Genomic DNA, 19075 nt, shown 5'->3' on the forward strand with positions numbered 1-19075 from the left:
GTTTCTACAAAAGTCTTCATATAGTATAAAGAGGGGCGGAAGGACCTTTTTCGGGACATTGGGATTGGGCCTTTATTTTTGCATGAATTCTGGATTAGGCCTTTATTTTCGCTGGAATTCGGGATTTACACCTAAAGAGACTCAAGAATTAATGATTTATTTTCAGGATCTGGGAAAGAATACTTCTTTTTTTCAGGAATTGTGGATGATACCCATCCTATAGCCCCTCTATATGTAAAAAATGTATTTACACACAGGGAACTAAACCAAATTGGTCTGGCAAATGTTTGCTCTTTTTTATGATTTAGTTATTGTTTTATAAATCTTTTGTTTTATGCATACATTTGTACTTAGGAATTTTTTGCTATGACTTGTTAACATTACAAGACTTTTGGAAGTAATTTTTGTGGCAGATTACTATGTTGTGTTCACTGGAATACCTTTAGGAAAGGTATTAGATGTAAACAATATTGAGGCTTGAATTCATAACGTGTAGACATTATTTACAATCAATACATTTGTAGTTATATTGAAAAACAAAATATTAAAAAAAATTAAGAATTTACTGGTAACTCATTTTTTGTGAGTTTATTTGAACAGGATAGAATCATTCACAAACTTTTGATTTATTCATTGGAACAAGTCCTTATATAAATTGGTTCACCAGTAAACTGGTTCATTTTACACATCAATAAAGTCTGCTGTTATGTGTATACTCAAAAGGCATCATTATGGAATAAAGGGGGAAGCATCAAAATGCCTCATTATGGAGTAAAGGGGGAGGCATCAAAAGTCATCATTATGGAATAAAGGGGGAAGCATCAAAATGCCTCATTATGGAGTAAAGGGGGAGGCGTCAAAAGGCATCATTATGGAGGAAAGAGTTAACATGGAATAACAATCAGTCAAAGGTACATGGTTAAATATATAGCCGACTATATGGTATTGGTTTTTCTCATTGTTGAAGGCTGTATAATAGCCATGATTGCTTGCTACCACTTTATTTTAATTTTGGTGGATAGTTGTCTCATTGGCAATCATACCACATCTCCTCATTTTTATATGGATAAAGTTTAAGATTATAAGCAATTCATTACAGACAACAAGTACTTGTGTAAGTACATTATAACACTGTAATAACAATGTTGTTACAAGCTTACTAAGAAGTATACATATATACTACTGAATTACAATTTAATACTTATTTTCAGTGTCTTATGTTTTTTTCTCATAGTTATATGTCAGTAACATGCAAGAAAAAGTTAACATTTTGTTTTAAGCAGTATATGGAAGAACAATTCAAGAATATTGTTGACTGGTGTTTTCTCTAATAATGTTGTATATGTATCATAGCACTGGTAAATATGGAACATCTATTACCCATATAACAATTTACTGGTTTATATTATATTCAGAAAAAAGATTGACTGATGTTTGGCATATTGACAAATAAGTAACATATGCATGCTGTATTGACAACAAGATCAACTGGTGTATGTAATATGGACAAAGAGGTTGATTTGTGTATACTATATGACATGGTTGACTAGTGAATGCTTTATTGATGAAAACGTTGACTAGTGAATTTTGTCTTGACAAAAGGTTGACTAGTGAATGCTTTATTGATGAAAATGTTGACTTGTGAATGCTTTATTGACAGAAAGGTTGACTAGTGAATGCTTTATTGATGAAAATGTTGACTTGTGAATGCTTTATTGACAGAAAGGTTGACTAGTGAATGCTTTATTGATGAAAAGGTTGACTAGTGAATGCTTTATTGACAAAAAGGTTGACTAGTGTATGCTATATTGTCTGATGTAAACTGTATTGATGTTTGGCATATTGACAAATAAGTAACATATGCATGCTGTATTGACAACAAGATCAACTGGTGTATGTAATTTGGACAAAGAGGTTGGTTGGTGTATACTATATGACATGGTTGACTAGTGAATGCTTTATTGATGAAAATGTTGACTTGTGAATGCTTTATTGACAGAAAGGTTGACTAGTGAATGCTTTATTGATGAAAATGTTGACTTGTGAATGCTTTATTGACAGAAAGGTTGACTAGTGAATGCTTTATTGATGAAAAGGTTGACTAGTGAATGCTTTATTGACAAAAAGGTTGACTAGTGTATGCTATATTGTCTGATGTAAACTGTATTGATGTTTGGCATATTGACAAATAAGTAACATATGCATGCTGTATTGACAACAAGATCAACTGGTGTATGTAATTTGGACAAAGAGGTTGGTTGGTGTATACTATATGACATGGTTGACTAGTGAATGCTTTATTGATGAAAACGTTGACTAGTGAATTTTGTCTTGACAAAAGGTTGACTAGTGAATGCTTTATTGATGAAAATGTTGACTTGTGAATGCTTTATTGACAGAAAGGTTGACTAGTGAATGCTTTATTGATGAAAAGGTTGACTAGTGAATGCTTTATTGACAAAAGAATGATAAGTGTATGCTATATTGTCTGATGTTAACTGTATTGACAAAACAATTGATTGGTATTTTAATATTTATATATTCTATATTTACTAGTGGTGTGATACACATTTATGAGTAAACACAAATCAATTTTTTTCCCTGATTTTTAACAAAAAGTATTTCTTTTTTGCTTTTTGTATTGACTTGCTGTAAACACTTAATTATTATGTTGTGTGCTTATACATACTTTAACCATTCAAAATATTTAGTTTGTGTTCTTTTATTGCCTCTGAAATTGTTTTTGATATATTTTATTTTATTCTCTAATGGTTGTTGCCTGGTATCTATTTCTTGCATGAAGAGATATTTACTGTATCAAACTGCAGATAGTGTGATACTAAAAATGTATACAAAAAATGTGTTACTTTGATAGTCTTATCCAGCATCATGAAATAATATTGCAACATTTCCATTGGGTATTTGTTCAGTCATTGGTGACTTTCAAAGGTCAAAACAATGTGAATTTCCTCCATGGCAATGGAGAAATGCGATGTCTTTAATTTTATACAAAACACTCCCATGTTTCACCTGAAAATCTTCTTTTTGTCAATTTTTATTACATTCTAAAGGGTACAAATACATGTAGCTTAAAAATGTTCTGATGTTAAAGTTTGACGTGTAACAGGACAGATGATGTCATACTAAAATGTGCAATAAGAAGATCAACGAGTCAAATACTTTTCTTTTTAACACAAAGGGAATGTTAACAATAAGATAAATAGGTTAAACAACTCTTGAGAAGTTTATATCAAGCAATATCTTATTCTCATTTATTATGAAAGCTGTAAATCTAGGCAATTTTAACAGTTGATGTTTTAAGGGGTTGAAACGGAGTATCTATAAAGGGGGGGGGGGGGGGGGGGGGGGGGGGGTCCATATACATCAGGATATAGGAATTCCAGTCTTATTTTCACAGAGTTCAGTTGTGTCTTCCCTTTTTAGGGGAGAAGAACTTCAGCAAGTGTGCTTAGATTTTTGTCTCATTAACAATACACATTTTGCTTGTTATAGTCTTTTACTCACAATATCTTAAACGCACATATATACATATTATATATGCATTTACTTTCACAGAATATACAAGTTACAATTAAAGATAATGTATAGTGATTCATGAATAACTGTTGTTCCCATATTTTACCAATATTAAAACAAATAGTTTTATTCTGCTTATGTTTCAATCACTTTCATACAAACTGTTAATATTGTTTTAAGTTTGTAGTTAGTAATAGATAAAACAAAAAAGACAAATTTAATAAGTTTTGGTAACAGATATCAGTTGTTAACTACTACGCCATTTGGTCTCTGGTAGAGAGTTGTCTCATTGGCAATCATACCACATCTTCTTTTTTTTATATCAAGTGTGTGTTTTTTAACAAATAATTAGAATAAAACTCTTCATTTACTTCTTCAGTGGATACTTTTACCTTCATAGAGCAAGTTCTACAATTAACTAGAAGAAATAAGGAAGAATTAGATGAGGCTTTTGTCAGTGTGACTTATGGTAGTGTTCTTACCAATCTTAAGGTTAGTGTCAGATTCGACCATTTTCTTACTTATCTCGAGAATAATTGTAACCTTTGATAACGTTCAGCATTGAAATTCTGTAAGGTTTGTTCTGTGCCTACCAAAAGATCCTGTCTTCATGTACTGTTTATGACATTGCTGCATTTTGTATGAACTTCAGCAACCAATACTAGTGTGTAGAAAAGCATTGAACTTGCTTTCAGTAACTGCAAGCATTCTCTGAAACAGTATACTATTCAGTAATGATATTGTTAATTAATTTTTGTTTGAATATTTCTTTTTATGCCCCACCTAGGGGCATTATGTTTTTCGGTCTGTGTATCCGTTCGTTCATCCTTTTGTCTGTCCGTCTATTCGTCCGTCCATCTGTTCATCCATCGATCCCTTCGTCCATCCGTCCCTTCGTCCATCTGTCCCGCTTCAGGTTAAAGTTTTTGGTCAAGGTAGTTTTTGATGAAGTTGAAGTCCAATCAACTTGAAACTTAGTGCACATGTTCCCTATGATATAATCTTTCAAATTTTAATGCCAAATTAGAGTTTTGACCCCAATTTCACAGTCCACTGAACATAGAAAATGATAGTGCAAGTGGGGCATCCGTTTACTATGGACACATTCTTGTTGTTTTCTATTATACCATTATTGTACAGTTTTAAGTGCTTTTCCTGTATTTTTCTTTTATTGTATATTCTTTATTGTAACTTTTTTTATGTTTATTGATCAAGATTAAACGTGGGAGGTTTAAGATCCTCAAAAAATTGTTTATACCAGACACATGTTCCTGTGCCTGTCCAAAGTCAGGAACCTTGTCAGTACGTAGCTATCTTAAAAAAAAATATTTGAGAATTTAGCATTGATGGTAGAACTTTCATAGTTATTAAGAGCTTGACATATTGTATAGACATGTCACACCTGTATATTATTGAATACTGTGTGTTGCCTTTACCTGACTTGGAATTATAACAACAAGATTGAAAATGGCAATTTTATTAGCTTGGTACCCTCAAGCTTAAACCACGCTTTAAATAACTACTAATTAAACAATCATGTCATATATCCCTATATACAATAAAATATAAGCACTAACTATATGAGCAATAAAAGTGGTAAATAATATGTCCCGGTGACTCCTCAGTGATGCTACTGGGAGGGTGGGATAAGGAAAGCAAAGAACATGACATGCTGCAATGATGTGAATAAGCACGTGAAAGGATTATGGAAGAGAGGCTGTGGGTAGGTGGAGCTAAGAACACATGTAGTTGAGACAAGAGAAGTGGTTAGGTCCCGGAGTAGGTGGAGCTAAAGACACTCGTGTGAATGGAAAATACAAATGACGCAATAATCTATCCAAGTGGCTAAAACACAATTTATTCTAAATAAATGCTCAAAATTTACGTCTAGATATCAAATATCTATTTGTGTTTTTGGATTGTTGTCTCATACACATGAACCCAAAATCTCCTGTTATTCATTATCATAACTTAATAATGGTAACATATTGGAATAACTAAAAATTATCAGCAACAACAAGTAAAAAAGATACAATTTATTTTAAAAGTTATTAATAGCAGAGCTAAATTAGGCCACACCAATTTAATTTCTTGTTCTACGGATTTTTCCACTCAAGAAATTGGGGCGAGCGAGCGATTTGAAAATTTTAATAAAAAAAAATATATTAGATTCAGTTCATAAATCCCGAAAAAAGAAGTCGCAAAAATTTTCAGGTTTACAATTCTAGTTCTTTAAATCACCTTATTTTTGTCTTGCCTGGGATGAAAGTTGCGGAAAGCGAGACATAGGGATTGCTTTTTTCAGTGATGACGACAATGACGATGTCGTCGTAGTTGGTGTCAACAATTGTTATGTTTTCTGCTTAAGTGAGTTTGGTAGCAACTACTCGTGATAGACCATTGATATTTAAGATAAAGTTGCATTACTATGAGTACATATCAGATTGACGACTATTTTGAGGCCTTGCCCCCTAGGGGATGGTCCAGCAATGTTTAATTAATGAGCAATTTTTAATGTTAAGTTTTCTGCTTAAGTCAGTTTGATAAGAACTACTTGTGATTATTCAATGATATTTTGTATAAAGTTGCATAACTATCAGTCCATATCAGTTTGACAACTATTTTGAGGCCCTGCCCCCTAGGACATGGTCGAGTGACTTTGAATTAATTAGCAATTTTCAATGTTTAGTTTTCTGCTTAAGTTAGTTTGATAGGAACTACCGGTACTTGTGATAGATCAATGATATTTAGTATGAATTTGCATTACTATCCGTTCATATCAGTTTTACAACTATTTCGAGGCCCTGTCCCCTAGGTCATGGTCCAGCCGCTTTCAATCAATGAGCAATTTTTCAACTACCGCAAAAATTAAAAATTTTTTGGTCGTATATTGGTATGACGTTGGCGTCGTCGTCGTCGTCTGGCGTCGTCCGGCGTCGTCCGAAGACACATTGGTTTTCGCACTCTAACTTTAGTTTAAGTGAATGGATCTCCGTGAAATTTTACCATTTATAAGGTTCAATACCACAAAAGGAAGGTTGGGATTGATTTTGGGGGTTATGGTACCAACAGTTAAGGAATTAGGGGCCAAAAAGGGGCCAAAAATAAGCATTTTTGTAACTTCCAGACATAACTTGTGTGTTAGTGTATGGATCTCTCTGACATTGTACCACAAGGTTCCATATCACAAAGGGAATGCTGGGATTGGTTTTGGGGGTAATTGCCTCAAAATTTTAGGAATTAGGGGCCAAAAAAGGGGCAAAAAACAAGCATTTTTCTAGTTTCATGATAATAACTTGTGTGTAAGTGTATGGATCTTTCTGAAATTGAAGTACAAGGTTCCATATCACAAAGGGAAAGCTGGAATTGAGTTTGGGGGTAATTGCCCAAAACATTTAGGAATAAGGGGCCAAAAAGGGGCCAAAAATAGCATTTTTATAGTTTCCAGACAATAACTTGTGTTCAAGTGTATGGATTTCTCTGCAATTGTACTGCAAGGTACCATACCACAAAGGGAAGGCTGGGATTGATTTTGGGGGTAATTCCCTCAAAATTTTAGGAATAAGGGGCCAAAAAGGGGAAAAAAACAAGCATTTTTCTAGTTTCAGGACAATAACTTGTGTTCAAGTGTATGGATCTCTCTGAAATTGTACTGCAAGGTACCATACCACAAAGGGAAGGCTGGGATTGAGTTTGGGGGTGATGAATCATAAGGGGTTTCATAAATTTGGGGGGGGATTTTTTTTTTTTTCCTTTTTTTTCTTTTTTTCCTTTTTTTTTCTTTTAAAATTTTCCATTTTAAGTTGGTTATTTCTGATTTATATTTAAAAGCAAATAATAATGATATGGTAGGAGATACACACCAAACAGGATGTGTAAATTATTATATAATAAGTATTGTGCAATAGCAAGAAATTTTCAATTGCACAGTATTGCACAATAGCAAGAAATCTTTCATTGCACAGTATTGCGCAATAGCAAGAAATCTTCAATTGCACAGTATTGCGCAATAGCAAGAAATATCCAATAGCACAATATTGCACAATAGCAAGAAATTGTCAATTGTACAGTATTGCGCAATAGCAAGAAATATTCAATTGCACAGTATTAATTGCTTATTTCTTGACCAATTTCAATGGGGTTTTATTCTTGAATTCTTGGGGTTCTTTAATATGCTGAATCTAACCGTGTATTAAGTTTTTGGATTTTGGGCCCCGATTTTAAATTGGTCCACATTGAGGTCCAAAGGGTCCAAAATTAAACTTTGTTTGATTTCATCAAAAATTGAATTATTTGGGTTCTTTGATATGCCGAATCTAACCGTGTATTTAGATTCTTAATTTTTTTACGCCCGTTTACGGGACGTATTATGGCATACCGTCTGTCCGTCCTTCCGTCCGTCCGTCGTCAACATGTCGGACATTAACTCAAAAATGCTTGTTGGTTCCGTTTTCAAATTGGTCTACATTAAGGTCCAAAGGGTTCAAAATTAAACTTAGTTTGATTTTAACAAAAATTGAATTCTTAGGGTTCTTTGATATGCTGAATCTAAACATGTATTTAGATTTTTGATTATGGGCCCAGTTTTCAAGTTGGTCCAAATCGGGGTCCAAAATTAAACTTTGTTTGATTCAACAAAAATTGAATATATGGGGTTCTTTGATATGCTGAATCTAACCATGTATTTAGATTTTTTATTTTTGGGCCCCGTTATCAACTTTGTCCACATTGAGGTCAAAAGGGTCCAAAATTAAACTTTGTTTGATTTCATCAAAAATTGAATTATTTGGGTTCTTTGATATGCCGAATCTAACCGTGTATTTAGATTCTTAATTTTTATACGCCCGTTTACGGGACGTATTATGGTATACCGTCTGTCCGTCCTTCCGTCTGTCCGTCGTCAACATGTCGGACATTAACTCAAAAATGCTTTTTGGTTCCGTTTTCAAATTGGTCTACATTAAGGTCCAAAGGGTTCAAAATTAAACTTAGTTTGATTTTAACAAAAATTGAATTCTTAGGGTTCTTTGATATGCTGAATCTAAACATGTATTTAGATTTTTGATTATGGGCCCAGTTTTCAAGTTGGTCCAAATCGGGGTCCAAAATTAAACTTTGTTTGATTCAACAAAAATTGAATATATGGGGTTCTTTGATATGCTGAATCTAACCATGTATTTAGATTTTTTATTTTTGGGCCCCGTTATCAACTTTGTCCACATTGAGGTCAAAAGGGTTTTAATTAAACTTTGTTTGATTTCATCAAAAATTGAATTCTTGGGGTTCTTTGATATGCGGAATCTAACCGTGTAGTTAGATTCTTAATTTTTGGTTCCGTTTTCAAATTGGTCTACATTAAGGTCCAAAGGGTTCAAAATTAAACTTAGTTTGATTTTAACAAAAATTGAATTCTTAGGGTTATTTGATATGCTGAATCTAAACATGTATTTAGATTTTTGATTATGGGCTCAGTTTTCAAGTTGGTCCAAATCGGGGTCCAAAATTAAACTTTGTTTGATTTCAACAAAAATTGAATATATGGGGTTCTTTGATATGCTGAATCTAACCATGTATTTAGATTTTTGATTTTTGGGCCCCGTTATCAACTTTGTCCACATTGAGGTCAAAAGGGTCCTAAATTAAACTTTGTTTGATTTCATCAAAAATTGAATTCTTGGGGTTCTTTGATATGCTGAATCTAACCATGTATTTAGATTTTGGATATTGGACCATAATAGGTGAATGTCCAATTTAATAAAAAAATTTAAGTTCTTAGACCACATTCATTCTGTGTCAGTAACCTATGCTGTGTCAAATATTTAATCACAATCCAAATTCAGAGCTGTATCAAGCTTGAATGTTGTGTCCATACTTGCCCCAACTGTTCAGGGTTCGACCTCTGCGGTCGTATCAAGCTGCGCCCTGCGGAGCATTTTATTAATGTTAAGTTTTCTGCTCAAGTCAGTTTGATAATAAATGCTTGTGATAGATCAATGATATTTTGTATAAAGTTGCATTACTATCAGTACATATCAGTTTGACGACTATTTTGAGGCCCTGTCCCCGTGGACATGGTCCGGTGACTCTCAGTTAATCAGCAATTTTCAATGTTAAGTTTTCTGCTTATGCTAGATTGATAGGAACTACTTTCAATACACAACAATATTTTCTATAAAGTTACATTACTGTCTGTACATCTCAGTTTGTCAGCCAATTTCAGGCCCTGCCCGCTAGATCATGGTCCAGCGACTTTGAATTAATAAGAAATGCTGCTGTCCATCAGATTGTCTTTTTTTTGCTGAATTTAATGCCGACAGGCGAGACATATCTCTGTGTCAACAGTTTATCTTGATATATGTTTCTTTTGTAGGGAGATTTTCTGGAAGGAGAAAAAAGTTACAATTATTCCATATCAGTGATGGCTAAGTATAATGTGTCCACTTGTTTGATGAAAATTAGAGCTCACCAGGGTCTGGGATGGAATCTTGGATGTCAGGGGAAATCAGCAGACGCACTGAGGTAACTTTAAATTTCAATGCGATTTTGATTTTAATTGATTATGATGAAGTACTTAAAACATTTGAAATTATGTCATGAATTACCACTTCATTATATTACTTTAAAGTGTAGACAAGATACATTGCATTCTAACAGTATTATAGACAAACTCAGATATAAATCAGGGAAAAAAGGTTTTAAGTTCCATTTACACAAACTCAAATCCTTTGAAATACTGCGAAATAAACAATATATAAAAAAAAGTACTTTTATATAAGATTTCAATGCAACCCAACAATATTTTGTCACATTTCATGCTTGTTAGGTTCTAATTCCCCACCTTTAGTAAGATTCTGGCATTATGTTTTCCGGACTGTGCATCCAACTGTTCATTCCTTTGTTGGTCCGGTATCAGGTTAAAGTTTTGGTTTAAGGTAATTTACCATGAACTTATGGTTACTTCAACTTGAAACTTTGAAGACATGTTTATTGTGATGTGAACTTTTCAATGATATGCCAAATTATGGGTAAGTCCTAAGTCAGGAGCCTGTTGTTCAGTGGTTGTCGTTTGTTGATGTGGTTCATAAATGTTTCTCGTCTTTTATATAGATTAGACTGTTGGTTTTCCTGTTTGAATTGTTTTACACTAGTCATTTTGGGACCCTTTATAGCTTGCTGTTCGGTGTCAGCCAAGGCATCGTTTTGAAGGCCGTACTTTGACCTATAATTGTTTACTTTTTACACATTGTGACTTGGATGGAGAGTTGTCTCATTGGCACTTATACCACATCTTCTTATTTATATTGACCCAGATTGCATGGTTCACTGAACATAGAAATGTGATGTGATAAACAGGGAATGGTTTCGGATGGATACATTTTCTAGTTGTTAGAGTTGAGGTCCACTTTTCAAAAAACTATATCAATGACATTTCACCTTTAGTCCTTTTGGATATGTACATTACTTTTCAAGTATCTTTTGGCCATGATTTGGGTCATTTTCAATGTGATCCATATTTCATGCTGTGGCGACTTTGGTGAAGTTTTGGTCCATTTCATAGAAAACCTACTGTGTTATATAACTGATAATTTAATATCATCAATACATTCATTTGTTTTAGCGCAGTGCTGTTCTGCAATATTTAAGGTCACTGTGACCAACCATTTTCTCATATTTGTAAGCTTGGCCAACTGTGTTTATCAGTTATGTCACAAAGTTCAAATTTGACGTAAATAACATTACAATTCATCAATCATTACAAAGTATAAAAAAAATTATGACCTTACAAAAATAGTTTATTTATACATTTTATTTATTCTTAATGACCAAATATACTTTGTACTTAGGAAATGTATAGTGTCGTTTGATACTTATGTAATGATATTTCAGTAATTTTTGGGGATAATTTTGTTCACAGTACTCTGAAGAAAGCTTTTCAATATGAAACAGAAATGGGCATGGAGAATGAAGAACTAATTCTACAAACATTACAGTGTTTGGCTCTCTTCAACACATTTGCAGGTGAGGATCTGATTAATTTATTTGAGGTTCAGACGGTCAGATATGTCAAGTCACTTGGATGAGCAGGTAATGCTAAATGATCTAACCTTTGACCAAATATATATACAAAAAACATAGTTTTTCAAGATGAAGACAAAGATTTTTTTTTTTTAAATTCTTAAGGAGTACTACAAAAAAGCTTATTTTAGGCCAGAAAATTGCTTAATTTAGTGTCTTTAAAAAAAAGGGCTTTGGGGCAAAATTCCATAGATATTAAGAGGGGACATGAACTCGTATTCACTTTTTATGTGATTTTGTCCTGTTTTATTGATTTTCATTGTCATGCCTTAAATATCATACAATCTGTTCCCATTTTGCCTTCACTGCATATTCCAGTTAAAAAAGTACTAAAGCAAGATGGAATTTGTATGAAGGCAAAATGGAAATTTATCTCTTTCATGATAATTTGATAGAAAATATTATAGTTTGAGTTTTTTACTGTAGGTCTAATGCTTTACTCCACTAATGAAACATTTTGAATACAATAATTTGTTGTGATTCTGGGAAAATATTACAAAAAGTATTTAATAGTCCACACAACAGATTCAAGATGGCTTCTTGGTTACATAGAATGTATATATATCGGTATTCATATAAGAACAGATTAGTTTTTATTCTTTTAGACAAAAAGGTATAAATTTTTGCGATACCTTTTTTTTTATAGTTTTGAAAGATGATAATGATGATGATGATGATGATGATGATGGGTTGTTTTGCTTAATGTCCAGTGTCAAATATCACATGAATATCAGGACAAGGAACATGTTAATGATATATGAATTATATGTAATAGTCTGCAGGAAGACATGTCACCCTTCCTGGACACATCATACTGAGCTAACCAGTCTTTGGTCTAACTCCTTAATGCAGTGTGCTTTAAGAAGCAGCAAATTCCCAATTTCAAAGTCTTTGGTTTGACCTGGCATGGGATCAAACTCACTACCTGCTGCACTGTTGGATTATTAAGCTATCAGACTGAATATGAATAAAAGGAAATGTTGTGTTACTGCAGTGACACAGTAATCATACAATAAAAGTTTTTAATATTTGACTTGTAGAGTTAAGACACAGCTTTAAAAAGAGATTCATTATTTTGATTATTAGATTTAAAAATATTTAACATTTTAGGATTTTTGGATGAAGGTGAGTTTTACCATTTGAAAGTTCTGAAGAAAAGACGAGATCTTTATGGCACAGATGAAAACCCTTCCATTGGAGCCTGCTTCAATAATATGGGGATCTTATACAAACAAAAGGGAGATCATTCCAAAGCTTTGGAGTATTATCAGGCAGGACTTGATATTAAAAGAAAAACAAAAGCGATAGACAAATCAATAGTCATATCAATGAACAATGTAGCCAGTACATTGTCTGAGCTTGGTCGCCATGACGAAGGCATTGACATTTTAAACGAAGCATTTGATATTGTTGATAAGTACCCTGGTTTCCTGTCTGACTGTCGTGATCTCTCTAATGATACAATGGGACTGGTTTATTTACACAAAAAAGATTTTTATAATGCGATTAAATATTTTAATAGAGGATTGAAAGGGAGACTAGAATCGTCACCAAAACATATTTGTGTATTGGAAGAAAAAACAAGATTAGCCGAAGCTTATGTTGGACTGGGACAATATGGTGTCGCTCAAACTGATTTGGTGGAAACTTTGAAGTGCAAAGAGGGTTTCATTAAACAAATGCCACAAAATACCTTTATATATGATTCTTATAAAATATTAATGGAAGTCTCCCGTCGCCTTGGTGACAAGAAAAGTATGGAATCTTACTTTACAAATTGTAAAGTTGAGATATATAGGCTAACTGACTTCTTTGAAGATTTAGGTAATTTGACTAGAGCAAAAGAAATGGCAGATAACTTGAAATTCGTTCAAAAGATATATCATGATTTTATGAGGGGAAGGAGAGGTTAAATTTTCATGTGCATTTAAAAATTCATCTTTATCATTCAAGAGTGGATACTGTAAATTAACTTATTTTTGCTATTATTATACCCCTGCTTTAAAAAAGTGGGGGTATATTGTTTTACCTCTGTCTGTCTGTCCCTCCATCCGTCCGTCCATCCATCTGTCCATCCGTCCATCCGTCAGTCCGTCCATCTGTCCCATGAATATTTTTCGTCGCAGCTTTCTCAGGAACTACATCATAAGGATTTCTGAAATTTGGTTTCAGGGTTTATATAAGTCAGCTATACCGTGTGATGCGTTTTCAGATTCATCACTCAACAACTTCCTGTTTACTGAACACTTACATATTTTTACACTATTCAAATTATCCAGTTGCGGCGGGGGTAATATCAGTGAGCAGTAGCTCGCAGTTTCACTTGTTTTTTCATGTTTAATCCTTTCTTACTGACGTCACTGCAATTTATTTTTATGATTTTCAAAATCATGTTATGTGTTCATCTAAGATAATATCCTAGTTTTATATATTTATGAAGATTTATATTCATCCTATTTTTATTTTTTTTTTAATCTTCAGAGGTTTCAAAATACATTGAAGCCTTACAAAAATGTATCTTTTACATGCACTAACTGTATTATTAGTGTAACTGAATTCAGAGAGGTTTGTTTTAATCACATGACATATACACTGACTGTACTATTTGTGTTACAGTATTCAGAGAGGTGTACTTTAGATTTTGCCTTAATCACATGACATATACACTGACTTTTCTATTCTTGTTACTGCATTTAGAAAGGTGTACTCCAAATTTTGCTTTTATCACATGGCATATATGTAGCATACTTTATTTTCTAATCTTTGTATCAACATTGATGTGACTTTTGAAGTGATTTTAATAATTCCAACTTTATTGTGGACAATGAGCTCTTCCTAATTATTCCAAACATAGTGTAAACAATGAGTTGTTCTTGAGAGTCTTTTGTAGACAAAACGCGCATCTGGCATACAAAATTATAAGCCTGGTATCTTAGATAAGTTTTTTTTCGAACCATAGTGTGAACTATGAAATGTTATTAATGATTCAAACCGAAATGTGAACAATGAGCTGTTCTTAATAATTCCAACCAAAGTGTGAACAATGAGCTGTTCTAAATAATTCCATATAAAGTGTGAACAATGAGCTGTTCTAAATTAAAATAATTCCATACATAGTGTGAAAAACAAGCTGTTCTTAATAATTCCAACCATAGTTTGAACAAAAAGCTGTTCTTAATAGTTCCATATATAGTTGACCAATGAGTGTTTCTTATTCATTCCATCATTAGTGTGACCAATGAACTATTCTTATTCATTTAAACTTTTTTGTGACCAATGAGCAGTTCTTATTCATTTCAACATTAGTGTGACCAAGGAGCAGTTCTTATTCATTTCAACATTGGTGTGACCAATGAGCTATTCTTATTCATTCCAACATTAGTTTGGCAAATGAGCTGTTCTTATTCATTCCAACATTAGTGTGATTAATGAATTGTTCTTATTCATTCCAACATTGGTGTGACCATTGAGCTCTGATTCATTCCAACATTAATGAGACCAATGAGCTGTTCTTATACTTTTCACCTTTTGTGTGCACGATAAGCTGTTGTTATTCATTTCACCTTTTGTGTGAACAATGAGCTGTTCTTATTCATTCCAACATTAGTGTGACCAATGAGGTGTTTTTATTCATTCAATCAGATGTGTGAACAATGTGCTGTTCTTATTCATTCCACCATTTGTGTGACCAATAAGCTGTTCTTATTCATTCTAACATTGGTGTGAACAATAAGCTGTTTTAATTCATTCCACCATTTGTGTGACCAATGAGCTGTTTTTATTCATTCCACCATTTGTGACCAATGAGCTGTTCTTATTCATTCCACCATCTGTGTGACCAATGAGCGGTACATTTTCATTCCATCATTTGTGTAACCAATGAGTTGTCCTTATTCATTCCACCATTTGTGTGACCAATGAGCTGTTCTCATTCATTCTACCATCTGTGTGACCAATGAACTGTTATTATTCATTTCTCTATATTTGTGACCAATGAGCTGTTCTTATTCATTCCATCATTTGTGTGACCAATGAACTGTTCTTATTTATTCCACCATTTGTGTGACCAATGATCTGTTCTTATTCATTTCTCAATTTGTGTGACCAATGTGTTGTTCTTATTCATTTTTCCATCTGTTTGACCAATGAGCTGTTCTTATGCATTCCACCATTTGTGTGACCAATTAGCTGTTCTTATTCATTTCTCAATCTGTGTGACCAATGGGTTGTTTTAATTCATTTTTCCATCTGTGTGACCAATGAGCTGTTCTTATTCATTCCACCATTTGTGTGACCAATGATCTGTTCTTATTCATTTCTCAATTTGTGTGACCAGTGTGTTTTTCTTATTCATTTTTCCATCTGTTTGACCAATGAGCTGTTCTTATGCATTCCACCATTTGTGTGACCAATTAGCTGTTCTTATTCATTTCTCAATCTGTGTGACCAATGGGTTGTTTTAATTCATTTTTCCATCTGTGTGACCAATGAGCTGTTCTTATTCATTCCACCATTTGTGTGACCAATGATCTGTTCTTATTCATTTCTCAATCTGTGTAAACAATGTGTTGTTCTTATTCTTTTTTCCTTCTGTTTGACCAATGAGCTGTTCTTATGCATTCCACCATTTGGGTGACAAATTGGCTATTCTTATTTATTTTTCAATTTGTGTGACCAATGTGTTGTTCTTATTCATTTTCTGAATGTGTGACCAATGAGCTGTTCTTATTCATTCCAACATTAGTGTGAACATTAAGCTGTTTTCATTCATTCCAACATTTCGGTGACCAATGAGCTGTTCTTATTCATTCTATCATTTGTGGGAACAATGAGTGGTTTTTATTCATTCCACCATTAGTGTGAACAATGAGCTTACACTATTGATTCTAGCATTTGTGTGACCAATGATCTGTTCTTATTCATTCCAACATTTGTGTAAACAATGAGCTTTTCTTATTCCTTCAATCATTTGTGTGAACAATGATTTGTTCTTATTCCTTCCATCATTTGTTTGACCTATGAGTTTTTCTTTTTCATTTTACCATTTATATGACCAATGAGTTGTTCTTATTCTTTCCACCATTAGGTGATCAATCAAATGTTCTTATTTATCAAAAGCATAATTAACCAATTAAGTGTTCTAATTTAACCAAAGCATAGCATGATCTATGAAAATTGCTTATATATCAGAAGCAGTGTGTGTCCAATGAAATGTGCTTATTTATCCAAAACACAACATGAACAAAGAAATTTGCTTATTTTATTTTCCAAGAATAGTGTGACTAATAAAGGATGCTTATTTATTCAAAAGATTGTGTGACCAGTGACATTTGCTTATTTATCAGAAAAATAGTGTGACCAATAAAACTTGTCTATATATCCAAAAGCATAACATAACTCATGAAATTTGCTGATTTATCCCAAGCATAAAAAGTGACCAATAAATGTTGCTTATTTATCCAAGCATTTTGTGACCATTGAAATTTGCTTATTTATCCATGGCATAGCATGACCGATGGACCTTGCTTATTTATCCCAAGCATAGTGTGACCAATACAATTTACTTATATATCTTTAATGCATAGTGCGACCAATGAAAGTTGTTTATTTATCCAAGCATTGTAATGACCAATTAAATCTGCTTATTTGTCCATAGCATATCATGACCAATGGAATTTGTTTATTTATCCCAAGCATAGTATGGCCCATAACATTTGCTTATATATCCATAGCAAAAATTGTCTGAGATTACTTTCACGCCTGACGGCATTTTTTTTTATATTTTGTAATCCGTATACAATCCATTTTCAAGTAGGTTATCATACATCTTTCGATTATTATTCATTTTACTCCATGAATATGTTACTTTTCTTCACGTACTACTTTTTTGTAGTCTTTTATATATTTCCGTTGCTGGGTGTGAATCATAAAGTGCTCTTAAATTACATTGCTTACTTTTTTCCTTTGAATTGAGTTGTATGTGCAAGTTCATCTCTCCAAAACTAAGTGATGATATTTCTTTCCTAAAAATGTCTTTATCATTGAAGTTAAATTCCACTTCAATCAGTTTATATATTTAGTTTTTCATACCAATTTGGTAATAATGCTATCTTTTAAATTGCTGACTCTTTATTTATGATGTATATTTTAACAAAACTCTGCTACAATTTCAAAATCCAATTAAATATTAGAAAGACTGAGGACAAAATAAAATAATTCTGAACACAATTGTTTACAATGTTGTAAATCCATTTTATTATTTTTATTAACGTTCTGTAAAAATTAAACAATTCAAATTATATTTTTATTATATTTTTTAACATTTTATTGTATGTTTTTCTTGTTAATGCTGTGATATATTATATTGTTTTGTGTGCTGTTATTTATGACCTTATATCTTAATAAAAGAAGGTGTTGTTGAAAAATATGCTTGTGCAATTAATCATTTGAGCTACGCAGTTTACAAACAAATGATAGAGAGCTCATTAGTGGTATTTTTCTTTACATAAGATTATTATTATTCCAAGATCTAAAGGAACCTGGGGTGATACTAGCAAGTTCAGAGGAGGGGTGGAACGTAGCCTATTTATCGGGAAATATAATATTTTGGCACAAAAATACGCTCAGCGTTTCTTTTACTATGCCCCTCCACCCTTGCCCCGCTTGCTTATATATCCACAAGCATAGCATGACTCATGAAATTTGCTGATTTATCTCAAGCATAGTGTGACCAATGAAAGTTGCTAATTTATCCAAAGCATAGCATGACCTCTGGAATTTGCTCCATTTATCGCAAGCATACTGTGACCAAAAAAATACACATCAATTACACAATAACACAATAAATCAAGAAGGCACTAGCAAATTCAGGGGAGAGAATGGGACTTTTGATCGAAAAAATATAATTTGTTGGCACAAAAAAACGCTGAGCAGTTTTGAAATTCGACACACAGCTTTAATTTTGAATTATAGAGTTTAACAAAAGGAGATGAGTTGTATACATGATTGTACAACACGCTTACACCAGAAATCAAAGCATGTAGATTTCGCTAGTTCAGGTAGTTCGTGAACAAGAATGTTAGTTGATCTTGGGGCTGATTTTTCCATTTCAAAATACCCTATTTATTCTATTCTCACTTTAGCCTGGTAAGGTATATTTTTTGAATACCACATGATGACCCCTAATCAGTCAGACATTGCCACCTCACATAAACGTCAGTTTCAAGTTCCAGTGGTCAGGTTAATATGTCACAATGTGGTCTTTTCTGCAGAAACCATAGGTAAATGGTAATTGGTATAATGATTTGTTGTGAGAAGTACATGTACATGTTTATAAAAAAAAAATAAGCAGATGGTGTAAGATGGTCTCGAGAAGATGGTCAATGGGACAACTATATCTACATCAGAATAGTCGTCTAATTAGTTATCAAAGGTACCAGGATTATAATTTAATACGCCAGAC

General features: G+C 33.0%; 1 protein-coding gene across 2 annotated transcripts in view; it reads left to right on the top strand.

The window, feature by feature from the left end:
• The window catches only part of LOC127724132 (uncharacterized), a 28993-nt gene extending 10959 nt beyond the window's left edge, over positions 1-18034 (top strand). Inside the window, exons 6-10 of one of the 2 annotated variants that reach the window (XM_052230994.1) lie at positions 1100-1114; positions 3917-4029; positions 9908-10056; positions 11453-11556; positions 12724-18034. In XM_052230994.1, the coding sequence (XP_052086954.1) occupies positions 1100-1114; positions 3917-4029; positions 9908-10056; positions 11453-11556; positions 12724-13526 (1184 nt within the window). In that variant the 3' untranslated portion in view covers positions 13527-18034. The remainder of the gene's footprint in view (positions 1-1099; positions 1115-3916; positions 4030-9907; positions 10057-11452; positions 11557-12723) is intronic. The other variant, XM_052230995.1, reaches the window with a different exon arrangement.
• The last annotated feature ends 1041 nt before the right edge of the window (positions 18035-19075 follow it).

Source organism: Mytilus californianus, unplaced genomic scaffold (assembly GCF_021869535.1).
Source record: "Mytilus californianus isolate M0D057914Y unplaced genomic scaffold, xbMytCali1.0.p SCAF_14, whole genome shotgun sequence".
Taxonomy (NCBI): Eukaryota; Metazoa; Mollusca; class Bivalvia; order Mytilida; family Mytilidae; genus Mytilus; species Mytilus californianus.